Source organism: Acanthaster planci, linkage group LG11 (assembly GCF_054643075.1).
Source record: "Acanthaster planci isolate LZ-2023a linkage group LG11, COTS_SCS, whole genome shotgun sequence".
Classification (NCBI taxonomy): Eukaryota; Metazoa; Echinodermata; class Asteroidea; order Valvatida; family Acanthasteridae; genus Acanthaster; species Acanthaster planci.
In genome coordinates, this window is record NC_141787.1 from 2,669,713 (window position 1) to 2,682,336 (window position 12,624).

The following is a 12,624-nucleotide window of genomic DNA, read 5'->3' on the forward strand; positions in this document are numbered from 1 at the left end:
TCCGTTTGTCTTTTCGTTCTGTATGTAAGTTTTGGGACTTGTTTCTTTAAGACATGGGTCAACCCATTCTAGCTACTCCTTTTTGCTCTAGGTTATGTTCTTGTGCATGTGGCCACGGTATTTCTTTTCTTTTACAGGACTGTTTCAGGGAGGGCGTCGCCCACATTAGGGATGGGGGTTGAACTGCTAAAGCCCACTTGCATTGATCTATACATTTGGAATTGACCAACATGTACAGGAACATTAGGGTTTCGTTGTCTCGAAGCGCCCTGTTTAAAACAGGGAACAACTGGCCTGATATTTTAATTGTATGTTACTCATTTTGGTAAGTTTTGTAGACATTTAAACTTTTAAATAGATAATTAATCCGCTAAAAGTCTCTTGCGGCACTGAGGCAAGTTAGCCTGTCCATACTTTAGTGGTTAAATTTGAGTGACTCTCCAATTGTTGATTAGTTAATTGGAACCCACGATTTTATACTGGCGGGGTCCTCCTGGGATTTCGTTACAGTATTCACAGGTGTAAAAATTGGTAGCCATGTTGCTCCTGTCCATGCCCGTACACAGATCCAGACAACAGGGTTACAGCACAAACAGTTACTACAACAAAAACGAATCATCTGGGTTCTTCAGCAAGTGAAAAAATGCGAATAATGATTAAAAACGATAAGGCTGGCACAAACAAACGCGAAAAAAATGTAGACAAATTACGGAGCGGACCAAAACTGCTAGTCGCCACAAAAGCAGCGCCCTCAAAGGACCTGGCTGAACATTTAAGTAGATGATGGACAGGAAAGAAGAACAGGTCTAGTCTTAACTCCGGAAGCACGTTTCGGACACGGCCTAATTAATACTGTTTCCATTAATACAAGTTTCCATGGCGTTATGGCAAGCTCTCCGTGTTGCAATCGGTTGCGAGCATTGGTGATTTTAGGCGCATCTGCAGGTCCGCGTATCTACGCAATCGAAGGATATTTAACACGCTTTCAGTATTTTGGGCATAAAGGTTACAAAGTCCACCATTTTTGGAACAATGTAAGACCGAGACAGCTAAAGGAAACCCCAGAAATGCACAACATCTCTTTAAATTTATAGTTTAGAGTAGAAAAGAAATTGTACAATATAAATGCCCATCGCGAACGTAAACCGTATACCGCGGGACACCAGAACAGAGAAATCGCGCACAGGGATGAGTCGACGGCCTCCAGTGGGTTATGTGAGGTCCACGGGTACTTACAACATCGCAGTGCAGTCCACTAATTCAAGTGAGAATTTCTGGCGAGCTCATTAGCATTAAAAGTGCCTCCCCTACAGTAACAGTATCTTTTGAAAAAGGAGATTATATGGCCCAAAATTGTAAGATTGTAAATCTTTGCCAGAATTAACTGCCTGGGTCTTTGGGCTTTCATCTGAGAGCAGAATGGCAAAAAAATACGGCTGAAAATGGTCCTAAGTGCCCGAGCAAGTTGAGAGCTGTCACTTGAAAAATGGCTGCACTTGAAAAATGGCTGCAAGCAGACTTCGGAAAAATCACTTTTCGGGGGGGTAATTTTGGTTTGTGGGAATACATGTAACTCAAAATGTCATCGGTTAACCCACAGAAAATTGAAAAGAAAGTGAAAGATTAGGGACCATAAAATAATTTAACGTGTGTTTCAGATACCTCAGGGATGTCGGTATGCATGTTAATTGACCCCGAACAATTCTGATTTTACACTGTTTTCAATGGGGCTTGAATTAGTGGACTACACCCTGCAGCTGCAGCTAGCTTGAGGTGGAAAGGCGTGTGTAGTCTGGTTCTCAGCCCAAAGATTCCCTGACGACTCTTGGTGAAAAAATCTGGTCAGGCATCGCCCACGGATATTAATAGATATGACGCAAGGGTCAGGTGACAAGTTGAGAGCCCGGGTGTTTTCTCAAAAATGAGGCTTTTCTCGTATTCAGTGGGAAATACTGCAAGCTAGTGTATCCCCACTGAGAGCATGTTTCAGGCACAAAATCTACATTGGTCAAAGAAAGTTATATTCTGCATTTCGCCTGGCATTGATTTCGGCCAAGGCGACCTTCGATTTCAGCGCAGTCAAATATTGTAAGATCAACAGCTGCCATTAGGGTATACGGGAGATTACGTTCAACAGCTAACCTACCCCGGCCAGGAATAACCGCATATCTAAAGTACCATCCGAACATGCCGAATATCATACTAGACGGGACGACTTCAGAATATCAGTTTATGCTATTTCCGGAAAACCGGAGGAATCCTCCAGTCTTGGTCACATGGACATTGGGTGATGGATACCGGAACCTCAATTGTATTCGTAGCCTAATCAAACAATCATCCGATCTGGTATCCCAGACAAAAGCGTGTCTCGTTCCCAACCACAAAAAGCCCTGCCGCGGTATTAATAAGGGAATAAATAGTCTATGTTCTTGGCTGGTCTTAAATATGTGTTAAAGACCGGCTAAGGACGCGACTCATTTCCGAGCCGCAGGGGAAGGCGTTATCTGCGTTCAGTCTCCTGAGCAAAACCAGCCAAGCACATCATTTCCCATTCATAAATATTGCTTTTAGTCCGAGAGTCAAAAGAAGTCAATATGTGACGGGCCGCTTTCCAACGATCTTGTTTTACAATTTTACTTTCATTTTGCCAAACACCCCTGTCCATTTTATGGTATATTCCTTGTACCAGAGATGGACGGGGTGTTCGGGATACAATAACGAAAGTAAAATTTGCGAACAAAAACGTCAGCAATTCATCATACATTGAGGCCCTTTGATTCTCTGACTGAAAAAAATTGGTTTGAGACCGGTTAATAAGTGCATATGCTTAGGGTAACTGTCTAAGATGTTTACGAATCCTTGTTCATGGGTCGTGTACATGTCAAAATCATGTTACAATATTTTTAAGGCGTGCTCCACAAGCAATGCGTCAAATTCTAAACTGGTGTTCTAGAGATAGCAAAATAATAAAGATTTACTTTTTATGAAGAATATAATTGAGTAAATGAAGCACAGTGTTATTTACATGTACCCCATGACAAAGAAATTCTTGCAGCGGCGGCGCTATGGTAGAGGTCCGCTATACTACTCATCTAGAGCGCGCTGCACGATTTTTTTTTTAATATACGCCTCGCGTCTTCCGGCCGATCGGCAGGCCTCTGATGGAATCTTAATAAATTAACATCCCCGATAGTAATACGATGTATATGCAAAAGTAGATTGTGTGTTTACGGCACATTGTCATCTAGTACATCAGTAGCCCTCTTGTGGTTCAGCACTTAATGTCCAATCGAGTCACCCCAGAACCTGCGGAAAACGTAGAATTAATAATGGACTCAAACAACAGGAAACCCTCGAAGACAAGCGACTATGGAGGAGGTTACTCGTCAGCCCCGGATCACCGTGCTGAAGTCATTGGAGGTAAGGTATTCAGGGCAGCGATGGCGGCTGCAGTGTTCTGCCTCCACCTGTTCTGTTCAAGATGTAGGCTACTGTAGGCTTATTGGACAATAAAACCTCAACAAGGAAAGATTTCCTCATGCAGACAACACTAACTTTCCCTTAAAATGTTATTACAGCCGTCAGCTAGTGATTACATGTCCTAAAAAGTAAAATTTATCCAAGGAAATTCTGAAACATTTAGTTAGAAAACAGACAAGTCTCGTACATGTTGTAGGTTTGTGCACACAGACATGACAGGCATCAAATGGAAATGATCAAGTGTTGTCTGTATATGGTACGTGTATATTGTATGGAATTCTGCCCCCTCGATGCTTTTCCAGTAATTGTGAATGCCTCAAAATTATGTTATTTATAAAATGTACGTGTATGCAAAAATGTCTCTCTGGTCACCAATAAAGTTGCATTTGAATACCAAAGCTGGAGGTACATTCTCAGCTTGAAAAATGGTTTTCATCTTCAATTTTCAGAAAGAGTTACATATATAGACGCCAGTAATTTTTTCTTACACTGTATACTTAGCCATCAGAAAGCAAAAACATGTCCAGAAAAGTTCAAGTTAGGAGGGAAAATACCGAGTTGTTTACTTAGAAAACACTCAGAATTTTCAGACTGGTCTCATGGGGTTTATTCAGGGGGGGTGTCAAGTGGCGTCCGCATACGGAACTCTTCCTCATCAAAACAGTGATTGTATTGTGCCAAGTAAGCAAAAATTCCTGCATAACTACTGCATATCCTTGGTAATAGCTCTTTTGAGCTGTCAACTGATTTCTGGCATTTCATCAATAACATTGTAGGCTTTGGGATGTAGGCACTTCTACCATCTTAAAGGGCTTTTGTGTGAGTTTAATCTAAAACCAATACATGAATACTAAAATGAGATAATCTAAAGTAAAGTCTCCATTTACTATATCTTTTCTGAACATTGCAAGTTCTTCCCTTTAAAACTGCTTTTGAACAATTTTCTTCACCATTTTTGAATATCAATTTCCATATTTAAAGATGGTTTTGCAAATAAAACTCAAACCCATTTGCTTCATCCTCAGAATCTCTTACTAGTGGCATGAAAGCTGCAAAAAAGATAACAAACATATTTAATTTAAAAACTGATTTGAGTTGAGACTCTCCTCATCCTCAATAGTAACTTTTATAGAAAACCAAATCACTTTGCACACAATTATCTTAAATTCGAAAAGAACGTTTATGACCAAAAGTCAGCAAAGCCAATATCAAGTAGCCTGCCTGATGTGGGTGTCCCAAATACCTATCCCTACCTTGTTTTAACATGTTAAACCATGATCTATCAATCTTTCAGTACATTTTTCCATTCAACTGTTGTTCAATGTCAATACCTCCATTTTTTGCCATTTATTTTTTCAATTCCTCAGCTGGTGAGCCGGAAGGAGGAATTGGTATCTGTGGCTGGATACTGACCGTTTTGTCTATGGTCATTGTGCTCTGCACATGTCCCTTCTCACTGTGTGTTTGTATCAAGGTGGGTCATTTAATTCAACCACATGTATGCAAGGGCATAGTGACTGGAGGAGCACCCCCCCCCTAATAATTAACTCCAGTCGGGAAATAGAGCTGTCGCCAAATGAATCTAAAATTAGTATGTGACTGATAAACGTTGGTCATCAGTATCTCACCTGAAGCATGAAATGTTCCATACCATGGATCACTTTGTCATGTTTGTCAATTTACACAGCACGAGATTAGTGAACAAGTTACAAGTTGGCAAATTGACTCTTGCACACACCCCAAAGAAAATCCCTTCACTACGCCACTGCATGTATGGCAGTTACGCATCTGTTTCAGAAATGGCAGTTTGGAAATTTTGTTAAGATATTTTCTGATATCAATTCCTTATGGCATTTATCATTGTTAATTATAAATTTATGTTACAAAGAGTTTCAGATATTTTTGAGAATGTTGCTGATGTGGCCATAGCATTGCAAGAATATTTCTATGTGGGAGATGAGCAGAGTGGAGGTGCAACTGGGCCATGCTCCCCCCCCCAAAGTACAAACAACTTCCTCCCACCCCCTCCCCAAAAACAAAGAAATGCATTTGCGTGGTCTGTTTCTTTTCCTTTCCTTCCAAAAGTGTGTAAAAAGCTTCAAAGTGTAACCTCAACCCTCAGAAAGTCCATGCAAGTAACAAACAATTTATAAATCCCCCCCTAAAAACTTGGCTGTGGACCCGCCGTTTCTGTGAGGTGTAAATATTGAAAAGGGCACTAAGTATCCATGCTGATTTCTGACACAGTGGAGGGCATTCATGAAAAAAGTGCACCTAAAGTATGTGACTAGGGTACTTGAAGTGAAATAATGTACTTCTTACAAAGTATTGAAAGATAAACCCCCAAACTCCTTTCCCTGATGCAATGCCACCCTGTAGATGAGAATATTGGCCAGTCATTTTATATATAAAATTAAATCGGAAAATTTATCAAACAGAAAATTTGGGCAATTAATTTTAAGATTTTTAATTTTTTATCTCTAAAGCTAGGCAAACGGTGTAAATTTTATTGCCAAGGACATGGATGCAGCCATGTGAATGTGTTGCTTATCTTGTTGCTGGTGTTACTATTATGTAAATATAAAAATCTTTGTGTGTGAAGCCAAACTAATTCCAGAAGAAATTCTGTCCCCTCTTATTTCTGCATGAGATGCATGCAATAACTTGACTGGCCCCCAGTTTTGCCTTCCTCTCTAGCCTCATTCTGTTAATGATCAAATGTCATTGTAATTGACTTTGGGGTGGCATCTTGGCTACACACCAGAGTTTTTATTAGCTACATAGAGGTATTCATATCATGAGCTAGTAGGATCTCACTATGATTCCCATGGAAGGTAATTTACATCAACTTCCAACCGATGTCCCGATAATTTATGGCAATCATGAGTCCAAATTTTCCAAGTATATTACTTGGTTACTTAACTAATAAATCACTAAATCAGTTACATTGTTTATTTTTGCACAATTGAAAAGTACTTTGTGAAACTAAAGTCTTCCTTTCATAGAACAACTAAACACATCTGAAACCAAAACTTGAACAATCCACACACAAAATTTTGTCAGAAATGTACAAAATAGATGATATGCACTGTAGCACTATTTCCCTTTGGGGTTCAAATTTCAAGATAGATTCCTTGCTTGTTTGTTTACCTTACATGAAAATTAGTACTGTATTTGGAAAAATAGCCATTCAATTTCAATTTTTAATTGTAAACTCTATGTTAAGAAGACATGCATGGTGTTCATATGCATTATAAAAATTTGACTTTAGGGTTGGACTTTGTTTACACAGTGCTTGTGAATTTTAACATTTTAATTTATATATGCAAATGCTTTGCTGTTTTATTGCTTTTAGCCCAAACCAAAGCAGACAAAGTATGCAGATCATCTGCTGTCTCACTAGTCAAAGATAACATTAGATTAAATGTTACAGTTGTGTTATCAAGTCAGAAGTTCTCTTGCAAATGTTAATTATGCATTCAAAAACAAATAAGTGACTGTGGCCTACGTGTGAGTAGTTAATTATTTAAAAATTTATAAAGCACTATAATGCCATGTAAAAAACCTAGGATTCAAAGTGAAAGTGCATGCACTGAAAACACTGACCTGTTTGGTACACACAAAAGTGTTGAATTCAACACTTACAAGAGTGCGGTCTGTGACCACTCAATGACAGTGTGGATGCAACATTTTCAATCTTACATTCAGCATTTAAGCGGTTGATTCAACATTTTAAATGATGATATAAAACAGTATCAAGTGAAAATGTTGAATTAACACTTAAATTTGTTGAATTAATTCTTTAACTGTTGGATATGATACATGTATTCAAAATGCTAGGTTTAATATTCAAAATGTAGGATGTAACACTTTCAAAAAGTGGTAACTGATCGTACTCTTGTTAATGTTGGATGCAACCCTTCAGATTTTAGTGTGTAGTATTAATAGGTTGATAAAAAGCTTTCAGAGTGAATAAACTCCCTTGCCCTGAAGGTATATTTGAAACTAGTGGATCCTGCTGAAAGTTACTGAGTGGCAGTGCTTGAAACACACCTCCAGCATACACTGTACTTGCCTTTTTAATAGTCTAACCATATTCCTCCATGGTCTAAGTCAGTGTTTTAAGAAATGTGATTGTGGGTTTAGACATTGCATAAATTTTGTCTTAGATTTTGTTTTAATACCTTGTCATGTATTCATTGGTCATTAAATTTATGAGTTTCTGTTCAGTTTCGTAAACATGATAAACAGACTTTTTGATGTACCCTGCTCTTTAACTCTTACTTGACTGCGTCAAAGTCAAAGTTGAATTAGTTTTGGTTCCAAGACATTCCTGTAGTTAATCCAAGACATGAATCACCAGACGAATCGCTATAATGGGAAGCCTGTAGCAGCTGGTATGCATCAAAAGAGGGCGCTGTTACAGTGAATCACATGAATTATATACCGTGTACACTGCACTCATATCAGATCACAGCACTGCGAAAGGTGTCTTGGACTCAAGACTAAAGTAGAATACGAGTTCAGATGTGAAATGTTTTATTGATCTTTTATGACCATTTCTTCATTAGGTGGTTCAGGAATATGAGCGAGCTGTCATCTTTCGTCTTGGTCGTCTTCTCCCAGGAGGTGCAAAGGGTCCAGGTTTGTTAGTTTTAAATATGGTTTAAAATATTTTAAATATAACACTTTGCAATTGATTTTTGAATGTAATGTTGTTGGCATGCTACTTCATGTTTGCAAGGCCAATTGCATGGGAACACTTAAGACCCAAAGAGCTTGATTGTCAGACTGCAACAGTACAGTGCCCTATAGCGGTGTATTGTTCACCTCAAGATTGATCACCTTTAAGCACAACTAAAACATGCTTTACAGGAGTGGCAACTGATGATTGGGAGAGGAGGGGAATAAATCCAGGAATGACAAACATTTCAAATTGCATATTAACAGTATCTCATAATACAACTAATATTTCTGTTGTGCATTGTCATCATGGATTTTTTTAGTAATTACTGTAGTGATAAGAATGACACACACACAATAAAAACCCCAAGAAAATTTTTAAAATTCCCCCCGAAAGCAAAACAAACACGTGCCTAGAAAGTACATGTTTGCAAAACCATACACCGAACATTGTGTGCCATGACTTGAATGCTCAGCAAAAGTCAATTTCATTGGTGTTCAAAGTTTATAAGGTTTTTAGATTTTGCAAATATCCAGTTTCTGAACAGTCGTCTTCAAAACTGTACTGAACATCATCAAAAAACACTTAGCAATATTTACCAAATCTTTTCCTTTTTATACCTGTTTAGTTCATGCATGTTTGTTCATGCTTGAAATACTGCATGGCACCCATCCAAACACCTCCCTGCTAAACATACCTCATGAATTTGAGGAATGCAGTTGTTGTGTAGATGTAAAACACTACCTGCACATATACAGTGTACGTTGTTTTGCATTTGACATGTTTTGACAATGACATTGACATTTCCCTTGTGGTTGTCAGATATTGAAAAAGATTCAAAGAGTTTCATTGTTTTCAGTATCGGATAATACACATGTACAAAGTGACAACCCAAGTAGAATCTGAGTTTATAAACATGACGTTTCATTTGGGATTAAAATATTTCTCTGTTTATAAGTTACGAATTGCCTCTACCCACTCTTAGCAATTTTTTTAAGTGATAACTCTTTTGTGCTAATTAAAGCCCATTTTCAATGTACTCAGTATTTTTGAAGAAAAAAAATAGCAAACCAATTTGTTGTCCTCTCAGACCTAGGAACTAGCATGAAGGCTTTACTTCTAAAGTTTGTTTCTAAGTGAAGCCAGCAGGGATAGACTTTAGCTTTTGTTCTGTGTAGCATGCGAGGCCACTCATCATGCTCTTCATTTATCTGTCTTGTTTTACAGGTATCTTCTTCATACTCCCTTGCATTGAGAGTTACACTAAGGTGGACCTCCGGACTGTCTCTTTTGATGTGCCACCCCAAGAGGTAAATATATTAATGAAATCTCAGAAAATTACAGAGTGATCATTTCATGTCTGAGTTGGACATTGCGTTGTTTTAACTTCTGAACATGTCAAATGGAAGTTGCAAGTGGTGCAGATGTAAAATTAATTAATGGGTGACGGCAAGGGAAGGCAAGGCATTATTTTTTTAAAAATCTCAGAAAATCCAACAAAAAATTTCAGAAGTTCTAAAAAAGTGATACATTCTAGTGAATCATTATAACCTCCACTCACCTAACTAAAAATGGCTTTAAAACTTCGGAGAAAAAAATTGGAAAATCGGACGAAATTTATATGTCATTGGAACTTTGTAGTGGGTGTATGAAATCGATATTTATGAATCAAAATATTTGGAGTTTGATTAAATTTCACCTTTTGTGAAATTGGAGATAAAATATTGCTCTATACACAAGCGTTAGAAGCAAAAATTTGAAGTGCCCATAGGGTTTGTGCAACTTTCCAATGCGCATTCTTCAATTGTAATGTGAAGCAGCACGCTAAGGGGTGTTTTCATTAGACCTGAATTTTCTCGAGTCCTCGAAATTACCCATTTTTGTGGGCTAGATTAGTGTCCTAGAGTCCTCGCTGGGTGGGCCATGCAGTTGTTCTTTTTAAGACCAGTAAAAATGATAAAACGGATTACACAACGTAAAAGACAAAAGCGAACAGACGTACCACACAATATGTGAGGTGCGAACGGTACTTACAGGGCATTTACAAGTCTATTCAGTCTTTCTGGACTGGTTTCCTTCACTTCAAACACGTGAATAGAGCCAATGTAAACGGCAACAAATGAAAACATGACTGCCTTGTCCCGCGCCTGGAACGCTGCACCGAGCCACTGGTATGCGTGGCTGGCCGGCTGCAGCAGCAGCTCGGATTAGGCTGCGCTGAGGCCTGGAGCAACGTTTAGTGACTGATTTCATTCTTTAAGTATTGCCATATAAACCGCCTGCAGTTCATTATAAACCTCAGAGATATTTTCGTGTGAGGACCAATGTATAAACCGCGGCTTACATTCTGAAAATTATGGTATATTAAAATTATATATTTATTACCAAAAAAACCCCACCAACGAGCGGAACTCAGAAGCGAGAGGGGGGAACCCCCCAAACCCCCCCCTTCAGCCTACGGGCCTGTACACATACATGTAATACAGTCATTTTCCTAGTTCTGGATCGTGAAAATCATTCAGTCAGATTGCAGCTACAAAACATCCTCAAATTCCTGTGAAATGTAGTCAGTATAGTAGTGGTTGGAGATACTACAAAAGTGTTTTCAAATTCTAAGCTTTTAATTTGGACCTACAGGATCGACGAAAGTGACGACGACGCTTTTCCTATAGTTCTGAATTGGTTTACCCAGTTCCGGATTGCAACCAAATCTTTTCACAAATATAAACTAACCATGCTAAAAGTCAATTTTTCAGCCAGAACCATTGTCAAAAGCTGATTTTCTAATAAACATTTTCTTAGCGTAAAGAAAATTATTTCATAATTAAGAATTCCAATGAACCAAAAAGTGGATCGCAGGTAAAGCTTGACTTGACTTTTTCAGTTGTACAGCAAGCTATCAACGATAGTTCCCCGCGCCGCACAGTTAACAAACCCATTACGTCACTTACATTTCTGCTACATCGGTATCGTTAGTTGGAGTTCACATGATATACATGTATATTGCATGCATTTAATGCGCAATCCAAAACTAGGGCAAGAAGCATTCTGAGATTTCGGCCGGTTTTAATAAAAAGGAAACTTTAAAAGTCATTTTGATCAAACAAACATTGAATGCAAAAGTTTATTTGACTGTTGAGTATGAAAAAAGTATTTGGGATCACACGTATTAATTGAAATATCCCCCTGTAAATATTTGTCGATTTTGTGAAGTGGAAATTTGGCCAACTTGAAATTTCTTTCCTAGAAATTTTCCAAGAACAGGTTTTGTACAAGAAGGAGCTTGCATTTCACGTTTTAGACAGAACTTGTCTGGGAACGTAGAACTGAAGAACAAAATAAATAAATAATAATAATAAACAATAAATTCAAAAATGGCCGTGTCTGGAAATTGGGCAAGAATTCTGCTGAGTGTTCTCTGACCATGCCAGAGTGGTGCACTTGAAAAAATTCCACCAAACCCGAATAAACATTAAAGAAATTCTTTGAAGTTGATAAATTCTGCTAAATTATTATGAGCTTCACTTACGTAACCACAGGTTTGTCAGAATTCATTTTGGACTTCAGAAAAAAATTTAAAAATCAAGCCAAAATAAAAATTTCATCAGAGGTTTCTAGAGGGAGTCAGGATTTTTGTAAAATCAACATTTTTGAATCAGAATATTGGGAGTTTCCGATTTCACTTATAATGAATTTGAGGTAAAAATATTCTGGCAAAGCACTATAGGTGAAGAATCACAGTGCACCACATTCGGGTACATCAACACATCCTTCCGCATGTAGGCCATCAGCAGCCACACAAGAAAGCCAACACAAGTGTTCACACTTTTGTAAACAAATTAAAGGCCAGATTCTTTCAATGGTGCAATTTACATGTAGTTCATCAGAAAAAGAGGCAGGATACTCAGGTGTGTTTAGACGTTGATGTTTATTATGTGTAGCTGTTTTTAGGCACATCCCATGTGCAGGTATTTTACACCATGTTTCAGGTACAGTACATGTACTTTACGCCTGCTTTACTCACTTTACAAATTTTCCGGCCCTTGACTGAGATCCCACTTGCTCTGAAAATGATTTGAAAGACCATTGTTGAAGATTTTGTTTGTTTTATTGTTTCTTTTAAATGGATATTCATGAGTTCATGCAGTTTTATTGTTCATTTTTGTTCATTATTCGTTAATTTCCACAGTTTTACATACATGCAATCTCAACTTTCAAATGCTATATAAATATGGGGGAGAGCCGTGGAGGTACCCACTAAAAAGCAAAGCTTATGATTGTGGGCCTTTGAAGCAATTTTTTAGTTGGAACTATTAATTAATAACCACACACAAAAGACAAACACTAGACAGACAAGACACTCTGTATGTCAGTTGAAATTTACCTCAGTTTGAAAAAGTTTGGGGCAAAAATTGCTACACAAAATTAGGCAATTGCTATGCAAACAAAATATTGCATAG

General features: G+C 38.1%; 1 protein-coding gene across 1 annotated transcript in view; it reads left to right on the top strand.

Annotated features, from left to right (window-relative positions):
* Positions 1-3,104: 3,104 nt before the first annotated feature.
* Positions 3,105-12,624, top strand: part of LOC110975793 (band 7 protein AGAP004871-like) — a 48,392-nt gene continuing 38,872 nt past the window's right edge. Inside the window, exons 1-4 of the mRNA XM_087143256.1 lie at positions 3,105-3,420; positions 4,848-4,954; positions 8,052-8,124; positions 9,392-9,474. Of these exons, the coding sequence (XP_086999382.1) occupies positions 3,282-3,420; positions 4,848-4,954; positions 8,052-8,124; positions 9,392-9,474 (402 nt within the window). The 5' untranslated portion in view covers positions 3,105-3,281. The remainder of the gene's footprint in view (positions 3,421-4,847; positions 4,955-8,051; positions 8,125-9,391; positions 9,475-12,624) is intronic.